The sequence below is a fragment of the Ciconia boyciana genome, chromosome 11 (genome assembly GCF_034638445.1).
Source record: "Ciconia boyciana chromosome 11, ASM3463844v1, whole genome shotgun sequence".
In the NCBI taxonomy this organism is placed as follows: domain Eukaryota; kingdom Metazoa; phylum Chordata; class Aves; order Ciconiiformes; family Ciconiidae; genus Ciconia; species Ciconia boyciana.
Window position 1 is genome coordinate 1,008,263 of NC_132944.1, and position 17,799 is coordinate 1,026,061.

The following is a 17,799-nucleotide window of genomic DNA, read 5'->3' on the forward strand; positions in this document are numbered from 1 at the left end:
TAGTATAGATATAGTATAGATAGTATATACTATATTAGGTTCTAAGTAAATTTTAAACTTCCTCTCTGGTTTTCTCCAGCATAATCACAAAAATCAGCTTTCATTACACTGCTCCCACTGGGTATATTATCTTAACTTCAGAAATAATCTACTTTCATATCTAGAACCAGATCCAGCTTGTTTGTTTGTTGGCTTTTTTTTTTTTAAACACAGTTACTGGATCTAAGACAATTATCAAGTGAAGTGGTTGTAAAATATCAAATCTGATGACTTTGTTAAGAGTCAAAGTCATCAGTCATCAGTAAATGTCCCAAAGTCACAGGGCTGGATAAGGTAAGGCTGGCTGACGCAGATTCAATGTACAAGATCAGGTCTCAGATTACCGTGGAGATACCATGCTCCTTGGTGTACAAGGGAAAAAAAGTTCACTCTGCAGCTGTGATAGCTCCTTCTTGTGGAAATTTGCCTTTGCACTGAGAAGCTGCAACCCCCCTCCTTCACTGGGAAAGGACAGCAACTCTCTCGGAAGAAAAGAAAGGAATAGGATGAAGTCATCTTTTGAGTAGTTTGTACATGAGTGTTTTTCCCAGCAACCACTAATGAATGTTTGCTTGAAGCTTTTATATATAAACATTCAATATAATACTCAAAATAATCATATTAACTGGCAGCTTTGCTTGCTTTTGAGCTCACAGAAGTGATCTTTATAGTTTTTCATTGTTTTTGCTAAGCCCTTGGGTAGCAGAATAACTTTTCCTAGTCCTGCAGGTCAATCTACATCATCAGCCTTTAAAAAACACAAGAATGTGAATACATTTTTGAAACTAACTTCCGTAAATATTTGTGTAGCTGAATTTTACCATCTTATCCAGTGGGATCTCCAAGAAGTACCTATGTCTTAATTTTCTTCGCCTTCATCCTACAAAACTAGGTACACAGGGACTTTCAGGTCTGCTTTTCTTTATCTTTACATCTTTATCTAAGTACATCTGAAAATCTGCCCTGTTCCTCCTCTGGGAAGTTAGTAGGTTTTTTTCAAGCCTTCCTTGCAAGAAACAAATGGTCACTACTGAATTACTGAATCCATGACAAGCAGGAGTGTTATATTAGCTGGCAGATTCCTTTCCTGGAGACTAAATACAACAACATCTGCAGTCTGGAATGTAGCTGGTGACCCACCCTCCCAACTCAGCATAGGCGACATTCCCTCCAGGCACTGTATTTTTGCTACACAGAAAAGAGTCAAAGAAATTGATGTTTTAATTAATAGCCATTCACTAGACCAGCTTTTAAGCTAAATATTCTCCTTCTCTTGTTTTTATTATTTTTTTACTAAAGCATTTTTGAACCACACTGTTCTACTATTTCAACAGGTCTGTTCTTGTTCTTCTGTCATTTGCATGCATATACATATATATATATTTATAAAATGCTTCTCCCTTAGATCACCCTGCAGATAAAGCTCCCATTACAGCAAATGCAAAACTATACAATCAGGGCAAGTGTCCTAGCAAACATGCTCTGCTAGTTTATTGCACACAATTCAACAAGTATTTTCAATGCCTAAGTAAAAATTGTCATATTGCTTTCCAGTTATAATATAAATTGTGGTGATTAGCTGGTGTAATGCAACTGACTGCTACCAAGTATATAAAAAATAAGCAGAATAGTTCTAGGAGTCCTACCTGGGGACATAAGAGTTGTTAAACTATAGTATAAAACCATATTTAATATTTCTAGGGGCCAATATCAATTCATCAATCCAGGAATATCCTTGTATTGATGGGGCAAACCTTAGCCTTGCCCTCAAACTTTAAGCATACTCCTTCAGGGGTTTTCTGGTGAGTTAGTTTGTTGATTCTACCAGATAAACATCATCTTAACGCATTTTGGAGCATATATGAGAAATGAAGATGTAAGTTCAGGAAGACTTGTCGCCACACCACCAAAAGCATTAGTCCTACCCTCCCTTCTCCTGTACTGGTACAAGTGTTTGCATGGCTATTTGGTGAAACAGATTAAACTGGTCTGATCAAGGCTAAAACTAATCCAGGAAAATCTCATGAAACAGCACAGAGGATGGTGCTCCCCAAATATGAGCACAATTAATTAATTTTCTAGTTCTGCAGCAAACTCAGTTTTAAGTTTTCTGTTTCTCTCAGATAAAAATTAATATTTATTTAGCCCCACACTGAAAATAGCTTAGGAATTAAAATGGCGCTTTCTTAAAACACAAAAACGACAAGCAGAAAACACAATTCCTTTTCTCTTTTATTGATACTGCCAATGTGACTACCTTTACGCAGGCAGATTGCTTTCCTACATTAAACACTTTTTTGTTAATTTGGAAGTAATGTTTTGCCCTCTATGCCTCCTAGGGTTATCCAATTAACACACAGTTACACTTTTAAGAAGTTTCCACATTTTTCTCTTTAACATTCTTTTTTTTTTTTTTTCCTCCAGATCTGTGTAAAGGTTACTTGGCAAGAATACATGCATATGACGTTAAATGGAGACCAATCCACCACTAAAAGGTAATGCACATAAAACATAATACAGTACTTAGACATCATTTCAAATAAATACCCACATACAAATGTAGTAATTTTAAATGCAACAATATTTCTTGTGAATCAATACTGTAACAGAAGATGGAAATACAAGTCCCCACATCTAGGAATAATAATGCTTTTTTCCAGCAAACAGAAATCTTTTCCCCACTGTCAATATTATTTCAATTTGTACTTTTTTTGAGGAGTGGGAAGGCTCCCCCCCAACAAGTACCAATTTAATCATTCATGTGAGCCTCAACAAACAGCAGAGATAGGTACAGCTTGTTGATGCACTTCTCCATTTCTGTTTCCTGAAATTACAATGATTAGATACAACATGCAAGAGAAGATATCAATGTTTTGTTGTTCACATTTGCAAACAATACTATGGTTAACTGCATCCACCACCATACAAAGCTAACATAACATCAATATTCCTGATACGTCCTCTGTACTGTTACCACAAATGTGTTAATACATCTTGCTTATTTGTTCAACATGAGTCCATTTGGTTCCCAAAGTGTATTCGGGTTTGTTTAGGTTTGTTGGTGTTTTTTTTGTTGGTTTTTTTTTTTTCTCTATACCCCTGAATTTGCAAGGATTTGCATGATGAAATATCATTGACTAACAGAATTTTTTACAATTCTTGAATATATAATCTTTATAGTAAGACTACCCATTAAAAATGTGCGAAAGGGGAGTTCACTTTGCACTTATTGCTCCACATCTTTACTAAATTCCAAAACAGCCATTCCATTTCTCCTAAGTTACAGGACTTAGACTAAGCTATTCTAAGAGTCTCCCTTAAAATGATTAAAGGCACTACTGGCAATAATTAATGACAGAAAGGCGCTGATATATAACACCCTATCATTGACAACTTTAGAATTTTTCTTTCTAAATGTACCGTAATTTGGCACAGTAAAATGAAAAAGTAACAAAACAATTCCAATTTGGAATTTAACTGGTATAGTTGTATAAAATTCTGTTAATCAATAATACTTCGACTTCCTAAAACCCAGGAATTCTGGAATTCATAGGTAATACTACTTATTTAATATTTTTCAAGTGCCTATTACTGTTTTAACCAGAGCAAAGTCAAGTTTTCTTCTTGTTACATTGAACTATTCCTAAGAATAATAATACAATATGAAAAAAACCCCAGAATTTGAATACCCTGGATTTCTTAATGAACATGGCAGTTAAAAAAAAAAATCAGTAATTTAAACATATAAAGCTTAACATTTTATAATAAAAAAAGCTGCTGAAGCACAGCACACAGTTTAGCAGAGCTCCTGTTTTTTTGTTGAAACTCTCTTCTAATCACAATCTAGAGCCCCCCCAAAATCTCTGCCACATGCTGACGTAGAATTCAAAAATCACAAGCCCAAATTGGAGAGAGACTATGAGCGCAAACCACTGCATTTATATAAACTCTTCTACATAAGGAATTAAAGAAGCTAAAGAAAAATATCAAAATATCAAAAGTGCACAGGTTTAACAATCAGATAAAAAATGAGCATCTGCAATGAAATAAGAAATTCCCCCATCCGAACATTTCTAGTAGATCATAAACTTATATGGTGATCATTACATTTGAAGTAGGTTTCTTCAGCACTTGTAAGTTTTCTTACTGCAGCAGCACTTATAGGTAAAGCCTGTTTTTTTTATAGCTTCAGACATAAAAGGAAAGTTTCAGGTAGTATATAGGAAAAAGGTGTTTTCAAAAGTTAGGATCAGGTCAGTGGTTTCCATTCTTTGTGCAATGGGCTACCACTTTTAACCACAATGAAAGAGGCTAAGAATGCTGTTGCACTGTTGGAAAGGCCTTCTCCAGGGACTACTCTACAGCTGAAAAATGGAAAAATAAAATAGCATTAGAAAAAAAAAATAATCATGTGTTTATTTCTCAATTAAAGAACTGAAAACTTAAAACAATGTGCTGCAAAAGCAGGTTAGTTGGTTGAGGGTGTCTGTTAGCTTACTGGGGTAGAAGCAGCCATTTTAGCTCGCAGATGCTTTCCAAGCCGATGAAACAATGCTTTATGGGTTTAGCCTGGAAGCAATAGCTTTGCAGAAAGAAGGTTTCTTACAAGTACTGAATAAAGCTTTGCTGTTCAAGCACAAGTTAACAGCAATGAATGTGCAAGAAACATTTTCAGTGAAGCTTTAGGTTCTCCAGAAACATGCAGGTCAGTATATCATGCAGGCCAATGCAGAGAATATCATTCAGAAGAAGAGCCTGCTTGCAGAGGTAGGTGACGGCTTAAGATATTTTCCATGCTTTATCCCAACCCATTTAAAGTGATATGAAAGACTTACAGCAAATGTACGTTTCAAGAAATTGTTAATCAAGAATTACAAGACTCAGTCTGAAATACTATCTAAAAATACAAACAGCAGGATCAAGTCACCTTACCACCATTCCTCATTTCTTTTTATAACAGGTGCTAAAAGAAAACCATAACCTTGACAAGCTCAAATAGCAGTCAGGTTTCTTGGCTTTTTTGTTTTTTTCAAGATCCACAGAAGTGAATGAAGATGGAAATGACTACTAAGACTATTGGGCTAATAGGAAAATTATTCTTACTTGGAACTGAAAGTATGAGCCGAGACTGATAGTAATAGCCACTGTCTGGTAACATTGAAATCTTTATAGAAATTTCCAGTTAATTTGAAAAAACCTAACTGCATTCAATTAGTTTCTCCAATTTACCTTTTTGCCATTAGTATTTTGCAAAAATGCTGCCATTAGAGACATGGAAGCAGTGAAAACTGTATTAAAGCTCCCTACCATAGTGGAAGCAAAATTGTAACGGTTTTTATTAGAGCAAAGAAAGTTAGCACTCAAATGCCTGCTTTTACGAAGTATTTTTAAATTACACTTAATGCAGGAATGAGAACAATAAAGGCCTTTTGGAAGATTGTGCAGCAAAGAAGAGAAAAGCAGGATTGAAAATTGTTAAAAGATGTCTCGCTTCTAAAATATCAAACCTGCTATTTAGCAATATTAAAGCTCAAATTCAGGAGAATTCAGTGTTTTCTAAAAAAAGTAATAATAGACGCACAGGGCCTAGTTTCTAAAGCCAGAATTCCTGTTTGTTTAAACTTCTCAAGCGGTGATGTTTGAGCAACATATTAGACTTAAATCACTTGGGGTTTTTTTCTTCCTCTCAATATTGGTAAATGCAATTCTGGCACTGGGCTGTGGCATCCTGATGTTTCCCAGCTTTGTAGCAAGGTTTCTACAATTCCATTTGTTTAAAGTCTCATTGTATGAATTGAGAAGTCTCCCCCCCACCCCTAATATCTGGGAAGCCAAAATCCCATGTGATTTCCCCTCACTGGGAAAACAAGCTGTGCTCCTTATTACCTTATGTTAGTACTGTGATATCTCCTGACTACTTATAGGCAGAGCGGCAATGCACAGGAAGCAAGCTGCTGATCATCTATAAGAAATGGTAGTGAGATGAGGCAGTACCACACCAGGAATATTAGAATGGCTTTATAAAACATCATTATCAAGCAGACAACTGTGCAGTCTCGCATTGCTTTTAGTAGTACTATAGGCATACAAAATTATTTGAAAGAGTACAAAATGAACAGGGCTTTACATTAAAATAAAGTTTGATGCTAGGCACTTTAAAACTCTGGTTTAAAGAAAAGAGTGTGCCTTGTTGTGCTCCACAAATTTTCCACAATTTTAGAAGCAACATTTTCAATCTTTTTCTCTTATGTAGGCACCAATTATGAAGTACACTTTTATATTATCAAACATATTGTAATGTAGTGGCTAAAAAGGCCCCTTCAAAGTTCAATAGCAGACAAAGGTTTATTTGTTTTTAAAGATTAATATGTATACTAAGCTACTTCATAAATAATTATTAGCAGAATGATCTGGTTCAATTTCCTGTGCCTATAATGTAGAGCCCTGTGAAACATGTGCTTGCACAAGGAATGCAATATATTTTGTGTATTTAAAAAAAAATGATCAGAGCTCTGAAATACTATCCTATTTAGATTAATACTGAAAGCTGAGAAAAACTGTTTTGTGACTGACAATACTAGACCATAGTCATATTAATTCTACACATATATGTTGTGTGGCTACAGTAATATATGAAACAGATTCTTTCCAAAGTGTTATGCTTGCAAGGAGCAACATGAGACCACAAAGATCCTTTCAGGACACGACACTTTTCCACAGCATAACTTCTTGAAGTGGAACAGTCTACCAGGTAGGATCCCAATTCTTACAATTTTAAGTTTTATATCAGATGGGGTAAATATTGCATATTTTTAATATAAATGTGCAAGTTTATTCTGGTTAACCCTCTGAAGAGAGGGAAGCAGAGTGTAAATAACGTACCCTACAAATTTTTCTAGCTTTTATAGCCTATAAAAGCTTTAGGACTTTGGTCAGTGGTGATATGACAGCAAGTTCTTAATATCTGCCATAATAGGCAAATTAATTTTGGTTCCAGTTTCAAAATGCTCTGCATTTTCAAGACACACCTCTCATTTTAACATTTGCTTTTCACCACTTCTTAAGCCACAATAACAAGGAAGGTTTTCTGTTTGTTTCTGCCTGTGAAAGCATTTACTGAAGTATGCTGCAACCCTGGAGAAAGGATCACATTTGTGCTATACAAACTACAATTAGTAGCACCAGATATAGTATATCAGGTGTACTCTTTTAACACTTACCATAAACAGCAAAACCCATACATGTTAATCGTGGAAAACCTAATTCCTTTCCACTATTAACTTGTTAATAGCATCCCCATACTTACGAATTAGTTAACAGTTAAGACCACCATAATACAATTTGTATTACCTGGTTCAACAACATACTAGTACAAGTCAACTCACTGCGACATTAGATAGTGGGGATTTACGCTGACAGTTACAGCATAAAATAAGATGCATAATATGATTTTTCTACACACCTGTCCTAATCACAATAGATTTTATATTTCTCACTACAAAAGACCTGGTTGTTAAGGACAGATCCTTCTGACCTGTCTCCGCAGGACCGAATATGACTTACAGTGGGGTTACTGCTCTTGGCTTTGGAAGCAGATTTTGTGCGCACCCTTTTGGACTGCTCATGGTCTAGCTCCAAATGTTCCAGGCGCTGGGTCAGTGCCAGTTTCTGCTGGATAGCCATCCGAAGCAAGGAGTTCAGAGTCTTCTTCTCATCCTCAGCTGCTGCAAGCTGCCGCTGCATTTCATCCAGCTGTGTGACATACTCGTCACATCTGCAATGAAATATATCAATCTTTAGCAATCCTGTTTCCATCTATAAAACACGAGTCCCTTGTGTCCAGCTGATATTAGCAGAGTGATAGCTTTGCAGTTGCTTGCATACACACTCTTCTAAATAGGGACTTCAACCAAACCTGTAGAAAATAACAATTACTTTTCACTGGGGTTCTTACAATCCCACACTCAGCACTTATGTTCACACCTTTCCAGATGTGGTATAATTAACAGCATCCTTAGTTAATGAAAGTATGGAGTCTGATATAAAAGTACTCATGTCTAAAGATTAGTAAGATGTCCTTCCATAGTGAGCAGACACAATGCAGTCAGATTACTTTTGTCTCTACTTACACAGAGACCACAATGGTTCTAAGCTTTAGGCTGGAAAGGGAGTCTGAGGGGAACAGTGCTCTAAAATGACCATTACTAAAATGGCTATTAATACCATTTGATGAGCACCTGAACTTTGTAGTTTGTTACTTTACGCATGGAGTCCAAATAACAAGTTTCCAGTGGTGGCTGAACAGCATTGTTAAAAATAAGCATCTTTCATCTTTCTACTTTAACCTACTCCGATTCCTGAAGTAAAAATTCCATAACTAGTGTTTTATTACTGTTTTCTCTGTAGCAAGTGGCCTTTATATAATTGTTTTCACCATAAAAATTACTTTTAAAACAATTAAACAAAGGAACTGAGTGTTACTGGGAACCCTGAGGTGGAAGCTGTATGAATGCCTGCAAGCTGTTTAATCTACAGTCATTTTCACTGAGCTTGGAAGCTACTTAACATGCACACTGCATCTTCAAGAATTAAAAAAATTAACGTCTTTACATGTAGATGCATATTTACTGCACATAGAAGACCAATTATGCGTATGGGTAGAAAAAGAAATATTCATAGGTACCGGGTGGAATTTACAATGGCCACATCTGTAAAATACAGCTTCTTCATAAAAGCAAAAGTATCAGCAGATAAGTTCCTTTTAACATCAAAACGGAAAAGCCCCTGACTTTAAGGGACATTTATCATCATTAAGTAATATAAAGCAGACTGGAAAAAAAACCACCACAGAACAAAACTGCATTCACATGCGGATTCATCAGCTGTGCTTACACTATCAAGTCCCGAATTCTGCTCTCCCTGACTTCAAATAGCAGGATTAGGCCTGTATTCCTAATTATATTTGCTTGGGAAGAGAAAAAGGGAAAGGAAAAAATAGAATTTTTTTTAAATACATATGGAGATTAAACAATAACCCGGAAATATTAAACCTGCATGAAGTACAACTGCAATGCAGCTTAGCATACCAGAAGGTTTTGAGTTTAGGGCCACTATGTGAGTGGGAATCTATCCACTCAAATCCCTGTGCATCCTGCTCTGGAGTTCATCACAGTCTCTCATACTGTGGAGCACAGTGGAAACCCAGTGTGTGAGGGGTTTCTCTTTTCAATGAGCAAAACCAAGAACCTTAAATTTGTAGAAGCCTAGCACCCGCCTTTTTCTCTTCATAGCTAGATGGACCTTACAAGGGAAAACCAATCCATACGCCTCAGTGAGGAGAAGCAGACCAAGGGCCATATCTCATCCAATTTACCATTAGCGCTAGAGAGGAACACAGCATGAAATGTCCCTAGGAAGTCTGAAAGGACACAAATAAATCTAGTGGGCATAACAGTCCTCCCCTCTTATGGAAGGTGGCACCAGCTCCAAAATGAGGGCATGGCTACAGAAATGAATAGCTCACAGCATCACTGCCAACCCCGTGCCCTGTTGCTCTAGATTGTCAGAGATGTATTTTCTTCACTTGGGGCTGGGAGCAAGGCTAAGACTAAAGATTACTGGGAGACCTGAGGGCTATCGGGTTTCCCTCCAGTTTTCAAACACGCTCATGACATTTGAGATGAAAAGTGGTTGTATCTGGTTGTATCACAAGTTACCTTTCTGCTTTCTTTTCTACCCACGCCTCACACCTGAGTCCTTCAAAGCTCCACTACTGCAAACTAGGGAAATGTCCAGAAAGTGTTACCAATTCCTTGAGGAATGTAATGTGATTGCTCCAGCAAAATATGATCTGGCACTGGATTGACCTGTCCCCATTACCCTTGTTTCATTCTCAGTATTACCCTGCCAAGAGATTTGGGCAACGTGAAATTATGGGGAGGTTTTTTTCCCCTTTCCCAGCTCCTTTCTTGTGAAACAAAATGTATCCACTTTTTTTGTGCAGACAGGAAGTTAATTTAGCCCCAAAATTTTCAGCTCAGTGAAGCTGTGTCAAGATTGCTGCAGTCTACCTACTCACTTGACTTCCACCAGAGAAGTGCTATCAAAGCCGGCCAAGGCAAGAGTGGCAGGTTTCTCCCCCCCTGCCACTCCCCACCCTCATTTAGAAACAAAAGAGATGATGAAAAGAAAACAAAACCATTGCAGTAAAGCAGAGTAGGGACTTCCCACACGGTCTCGCTGATGTCCCTTAATCCTCTTCTCTAAACGTTTCTGGTATTACTCAAATGCCTCTCGATCAAACACAGTCAGTTGTGCCAAACCTGATAGATGACTGGTAACACAGACAAATGCTTGTCAGAATCTAGAAGGCAGTAAAGTCGTTTGCACGTGAGCCAAGCTATAATTAAAGCCACAATTCTGACTCCAAAAGGTTATTGTAGCACGTCATTATCTCATCAAGCTTTCTCTTAGCACAAAGGTTGAAAACATCAACTGACTGTCCATAGAAATTACAAGGCATTCACTATTTCAAGTATCGAAATTAGCTTTCTTCCCCATAAAACTCTATGCAGGGAGTTTTTTCCTTCCTTTCCCACAAAAAGGAAGTGTTATCAGTAGCATACATGCAGCTGCAGTTTTTACTGTACATGAATAACTGTTCTCTCATCTATAGGAGAGGACTGGGTAGAGGCAGGAGTGTTAACTACTATGACTACACACAGTCATGCATCCTGAACCTGTTTTCCTGATCTTTAAGTCAAATGAAAGATATGGCCCCAAAACCAAACCTTCTCCTGGTGCAAGCATGCCTGTCCAGGGTCAGAGGAACACTACACTATGCAAAATACAGCAATTGTTCACTTGAACAGAACAGGTGAGGGTTGAAAAGTTTCCCACAAGTGGGTATAGACGTGGGCACAGGCAGACTGGGATCTGCCCTGCTTACTTTCTTCCTTCCTGCTGTTCACTGACTCCCAATTTAATGTTCTCAAAAAAAAAAAAGTTAGCCTCCCTAAGCATTTAAGACGCCACAGTCTCTAGCACTAGTTTAGCTTAATGCAAAGCTGGTAGTAGTAGCTACGGCAGCATATTGTTGTGGTATGTGTATCTATATTTTCACATATATAACAATAAAAGATCCTTCCCTTTTACAATTTCATTTCCATATGCTGAGCTACTTCCCAGCTGTATATTCAATGCAAAAATCATTAGGTCAGAATAGAAAATGTCTTTGTTTTAAAAACACCTTTGAAAGAAAATAATTGAGCTTTCATGCTTTAAAAGAATATGAAATTAGCATAACCCTGTTGTACATTTACACGTTCACACTTTTAAGTGGATAGTGAACAGAAGGCTTTGATGTTGCCTATTTTCTTAGGACTGGTAATTAACAACAACAGAAAAAGGAACTTAAGGAAACATCAAATAGGTTTTTAAAAACGCCAGCTAAAACAAACATCTACACAGAGGAAATAAATATCCTGAATGTTAAATATAATGATGAAAAATAAAAACTAAATCCTCTAAAACACTATCTGAAGCCAAATTATTGAAAAATATAACAATGGGTTGTCTCATTTTCAAAAGCTGCATACCACTACTTCCCACAAATGCCAATTGTGCCTTATTTCTACATACCATTTTATTTAAGCTTTAGCATGTACTATATTTAATAATGTTTATAGCTAAATTCACTACTGAATCAAGATCTGTTCCAGATAAAAACCTGATGTAACCAAATGCACCTGGGTATAATTATACTTTTTCCCCCTCCTCTGTAATCAATATGAGGACTATGACAACTTCCAAGAAAGCAAGACAGATGTGACTGAAGGATGCCTTTGAGAGAAGCATCAACTACTTTAACTTCTACCTCAAGAGATTAAATTGTCAACCTACATAAGAAATTAAAACATGGAGGATTAAAATCACAATTTTTTGGCTTTATTAAAAACTGGGAAATGTATTAGCAGAGAAGCAGTTAAAATGACATCTAAATGAGCATTGACTGTGTTTGGCTAGAAGGGATATTAGCCACCTGCTATTTCAAACTGAATCTTAATATTAGAAATTAATATTAAAGACTGAATTTTAACACCTTCCCCCCCACCTCCCCTTTACCCCGACCCCTGGTGAAAACCAGCTCATCTGCAGAGAAAGCAACAACTTTGTATTACCAAAGGAGGAACATAGGGAAGAAGATGATGGCAGTAATAAAGCTACTGAATCTCCCTTCACAAGGTGGCCTTCCGCTCTGCGTTATGTGGCAAATGCAGATGAGCCCCACAACGTACTGCAGAGCTGTGCTCCTCAGCACCAAGGGTAAGATTTAGAGCCAGTCTATACATGATTTGGATTTTTAAGGGGAAGAACACAGAAGGTTGTGACTAGGGATTGACAGCAGAAAACAGGCATGCCTTCCGAAACTAGACCGTAACTATTACCTTAACCCAATCTGTCTGAGCTGGTCTCCTCTGAAGGAACTCACACTGGATAGAGCTTTGCATATCCATAAAACAAAATACATTTGTTTTTAAAAAAGTTGTTGAAGCAAAAGTATTAAAAAGCTTAACCCCACATAAGCATGCTCCAGGCAGGCAAGTTTGCCATGTGCACTAGGTCCAAGCACAGCTGCACCACAACTCACACAGACCTGACTGTAGGACCAAGGCCCTCTGCTAGGTCAGCATCTTTTAGACGTTTTTAGAAAGTATACTAAGCCCATCTCTTGCCTTGGTTTGCACAGTTGTAAACTGTGCAGATCCAAACTCCAGTAATGTGTTCTTCAAGAATCCCTGAAGAACAAAATAAAGCACAAATCCTAAAGAAGGCAAAGGAAAGAACGCCCCAGATTTAGGCAGTTTAGAATTATAGATAAGCAAGTTCAAGGGAGTATCTACGGAAACCTTAGCCAATTGCTAATTTGCAATTACTTCCTCAATACCTTGCAGTGAAGACTAATCCGAGTTGTACTTTTGAAAGGAATAAATGCTGTGGCCTTTCTTTGTATAAATCCTTGTAATTTTCACTAAGAACAGAGAACAGTTTATAACCAGCTATAGTTTTCCAGAATGTTTATAATCAGCCATGTGTAATCAATGTCCATTAGTAAGAGCTATTAAAGAAAGTAACCAGACCACAAATCTCTCCTGTAGTTTGAAACATATGGGAAGAATTATCTCCTGCACTGAGAGGGAACAATCAGACCCATGTTGCTGGACACTACAGCTCTTCCAAATTTCCACCAATAAAAACTCTCAAGGAGAGATCATAAACTTTTATGGCAAATTCCCTCCTCCTAGAATTCAAAAGAAAACTCCTTTCTTTCTTTATATTTAAAGGTTGAAATTAACAATCCTATGCCACTAGATTAGAAGTAATTTTAAAGCTATCACACAGGCAGGACATTTTTCCCAGCTCTTCACTGAAGGGGGTAGCAAGGGGTAGAGAATCTAATTCTAACTCTCCATCCCTCTCTACCCTATACCACTGCAGCTGTGCACATGCTTTGTTTTTTACAGACTAAGCACTGACACTTCCTATTAATTGCCAAATGAAACCAGGACTTGCCTATCTAAAAGACTATGGGTACAAATAACTGCTGCTGCAGTAGTCTCCCATACAAGGTATTTTGAAGTAACTCTCTTTCCATTTTGATTAAAAACAAAAGGGCAGACAAGCTACAGAACAAGAGCTGGCATTGTCTTTACCCTGAACATTTCTACGGCAGCACTATTATATCACAGGAACGCCTCCTGTGTTTTACTCTCCTTAACAGTAGGCATTCAAAGCACCAAGGCACACAGGAATTAGTGACATGGACACAGCTACTTCAACAAATACCTGGGAGAAGAGTGCAAGCTCATTGTTGCAACCGAGGTCCAGGGTCTAGCTACAAGGGGCACCTTCACCAAGGCTGAGTCTCAATATATCCAGCATTACTTGTAGTAGACATTTTAATTGCCAGGCACATTTAAAGTCTAGAGCAGGCACATCAGTGTTATAAACACGACTATGCACAAGACATCACTAGTGTCTTTTTGTAGCATGTCTGTAAGACAGTCAAATGCCTTTGTCCTGCCTGGACGTCTCCTTACTTTCACATGGGTGCTGGCAGCTCAGACATTTTTCTCTCCAGACATCATTCATCACCTCTAGATCTAGCACCCGGAATAGGAGGCAAATGCTGTTACTCCCGTCTGGGAATCCCATTCTGGAAGTTTTCAAAGTCACATTTTCTGTGTCTGGCTCCTCTGAGCATTTATCCTATGGGATATTTTTAGAGAAGTTGAATACTTCTACTGTGTGGAGTCCAGTATGAAGACCCTTTAGCTATAATTCTCAATCCGGTAAGGACTGCACTGTTCTCTGCATGAATTTAAACGCCCTTATATTCTGTAGGCCTTTGATGTCCACGAACACAAGAATATTTTCCCAAATGCTTTGGATACTTGGAAAACTGACAGAGCTTGTATTATTCTGAACTGATGTATGTATTCATTTGAAACACCTTTTCTCCATAAATGAACAACAGCTAGCTGCTAGTTTCTTGTGTGTAGTTATGGTTTTGCTGCTTTATCACAAGCACTATCTTGTAATTTTAATCTCATGTTACATGCCGTCAGCCTTTCCAGTATGTTCTAACACTTGCCACTTGTCCCCTTGCTGACATGTTGCAGAGTTTGTCTCTCTCTTTATTTACAGTTTATGAAACACTGGAACATGGGAATAACCATTATTTACATCTAGGCATATTTGTTCTCTGCTTTTCAAAGCCTTCTGCTTCTGCTAGATTTCTTAATTACTGTTCTATCTTTATTTTAGAGGGATGAGAAATATCTCTTCTCTTACTATCCTCGCTTGTTCTCAGGCTCTGGAAAAGAAACTGAAAATACATGAGCAGCAAAGTTGAGAAACCTGTGTCTTTAACCAGAGGAGTGAAGATGTATCCTAAGTCACTTTCCAGTTTAAGTCCGTCAGGGTTTATTGGGACAAATACAATTTCATATAATTGTTTGGTTTTGTTGCCTGACCATGAGCAAATAAGCCAGCAAGGAGCCAGCTTGGCTGTTTTTAGCCTGCTTTACTCCACTGCAAGAGTTTGGCTGTAACCTCTCACACCAGAGGTACTTCTAGAGAGAAGAGATTATGGTGTCCTCCCACGAGTGCATGTAGTACTTAACATGCAAGTCAGGGGCAAGAAACTTGCAGGCTATATCGAAAGACAGAAAACCAGCAGAAAAATAACACAGGGAAGAGAAAGGTGAAAAAACATGTTGTACTTTCATTGTGCATGGTTTCTGCCATTTTCTATATTTAGTAGAATTTTTGGAAGGATGCTTACTCAAATTCTAGCAAATCAAACTCAAGGAAACAATGTTATGTTCTAGCATAACAAAATAACCTTTGCTTTTTAAAATGCAAAATTGTGTTTAAACTCTCTTCTTGTCCAATCCATTACAAGCTTTTCTCAGTGCATTCTTTTCTTGGCCACAAAGTGATGGCCACACTGGCCTCCTGCTCTTCATCTAACCATCCTTTAAGGACTTTAACCTGAATTGCTAGTTGATGAATCTGTGTACCCTGTGCTTCATTATCACTTGCAGGGTACTCTGAAAATTGCAGATTTAGAGGTGTTCTCCAAACAACTAGCAGAAACCTACAGTCATCTTACTCCCTCCTTCCTTACTTGAAAGTTAAGCTAAACAAGCCTCAAGCTTAAATTCCAAGCTGGATTTTTCTCATCTGATTTGATACGGTATTTTTTCCCCCCCATAATCAATTTTAAGAAACCTGAGCTCTACTATGCTTGCAAGTTTGAATGACAAATTGCTTACAGGCAATATAGAAACATGTCTTGACCTATAAGACAAGGAAACCGTGCTTCATTCCCACCCCAAACTAATGTTTGGGGTTTTCTAATGTTTCCCATTAGAAAACAGGACATATTCACTTCAAGTTCCCTTCAAGCACTCAGGAGAACCTCTTTGTCTAGCAAAGAAAGGAATCAGTGTTTCTTCTGACATTACTTTAGAGGAAGATGAATTCATTTATCCCAAATTTGCTACTAACCCCCTCGTCCGCACACTTCAGTAGGGATTTCTATTGTTCTGTATTAAAAAAAAAACCCCAACCTTTCAATTTTCTTAACCTACTAAATCAGAGTTAAAAAAAAAAAATTAAGCCTACCATGAAATATTTTTGGAGGTTAAATATTTTTGCCAGGAAAAAACAGCAGCAGCTCCTGGCTCTGTGCTCCCTATGCACCACTTTGGAGTGACCTGAATACCACCAGCGGTATCTACCTCTAGTCTGGGAACTCCTCACTCACTGCTTTTTCCTTACTTGATGCTGTTAAAATAGTGCGTTGGTCACATTAAACTCAAAAAATACTCAACAAACACTTTGAAAGTAGCTCCTTGATTTGTATATACTTGAACAAAGATCTGAGTGAAAGGAGTTAACTGCAAATATGTGCTCTTTATACTTTTTTGTTATAGAGATGCAGTTAAAATTCAGAGACAGCTCAAACTCTGAGAGTAAACACTGCATTTTAAAGACTTATTCCACCTTTTGGAAACTTCCATTGAAGATTTTATTTGAGAACAAACTAGCTATTAGCTTATACTGTCTAAGATAAAAATTTTAACATGAGTGGTTTGTGTGAAGCCATATTTTCTTTTGCCAATTTGCAAGGATTTATTCTTTAAAATACAGAACAGACCCACCACAGATATTATTGCAGTTCAATGCTGCAAGTGTACTGTAAAAGTGACGGCTTTCTTTACATTGTTCAATCTCATCATGTGAATACAAGCTATTCTGTTTTAAATTCCTAAGTAAATACATTCACAACCCTGTCAAAACAGTAACCACAGTAGTGTATTTTGTATGATGAATTTTGAGAAAGATTATTTTGGCAAATATTCTTTCAAACAGCTGCTCCAGATAGCAGGTAAAGTACAGGAGCCAGATGGTATCCATAAAGAGAAAGTACCACCACTTCACATCTTGTAATAAAGCTGAAGGCTGCACCCTAATGAACATCATCATCAGGCCTTGTTTATTTACATTTGCAGCACCCAAGCTGCCTGTTAGCAAGTGCAAACCTACTTGACAAAGTAAAACAAAAAAAGATGTTCAGCTTCTCTTCGGATGTTAAATGGAGAAGCGATTGCATCTTTTCTTCTGGTGAAGAGAGACTTTACTAATGAAACATCAAAATGTTTGATTTTAATACAGTGATACATAAATAGCTATTACAGTCAAATTAAGCAGATAAATTACATTTTCAGCTCTACAGGGCAGATTTTAATCTGGCTTTCAGTGCTTTCGGTCTGTTTGTACATACAACAGGGATATGCGTGTTGATTAAGAAAAGTCTGGACTTTAACAGGACAGCTATTGCATGTACGGCTATAGTACATTACACATATCTTGATTTATTCCTTTGTAAGACTGCTTAATTTTAGGCATACAGTGCTGCAGCAGTCCCTCAGTGCTGGAAGCTGTTAATCTGTGTTTTGCAAGCCTTCCTTTGTCTCTAGGCTGAGGTCTTATTGTATTTTCATTACTTATTAAAAACAGCTAGTGGTATTGTCAAATTAGGGGGATTAACCTACTTTAAAAAGGAAATTAGGTCAGTTACTATATTCATGCCCAGCCTTCAACTCTCCTCCATCCTACAAAATGGGTGGTTTCATGTGGAAAACACAGATCTGTGTGCAGCAGTCTGCTTCATCCCACACTTGAACACAA

General features: G+C 37.5%; 1 protein-coding gene across 3 annotated transcripts in view; it reads right to left on the minus strand.

The window, feature by feature from the left end:
* Positions 1-2,438: 2,438 nt before the first annotated feature.
* Positions 2,439-17,799, minus strand: part of BICD2 (BICD cargo adaptor 2) — a 97,028-nt gene continuing 81,667 nt past the window's right edge. The window contains exons 7-9 of one of the 3 annotated variants that reach the window (XM_072875583.1): positions 7,603-7,813; positions 5,926-6,001; positions 2,439-4,403 (exon numbers count right to left, since the gene is read on the minus strand). In XM_072875583.1, the coding sequence (XP_072731684.1) occupies positions 5,954-6,001; positions 7,603-7,813 (259 nt within the window). In that variant the 3' untranslated portion in view covers positions 2,439-4,403; positions 5,926-5,953. Of the gene's footprint in view, positions 4,404-5,925; positions 6,002-6,022; positions 7,814-17,799 lie in introns of those variants that run through there. The other 2 variants (XM_072875584.1, XM_072875582.1) reach the window with 2 other exon arrangements.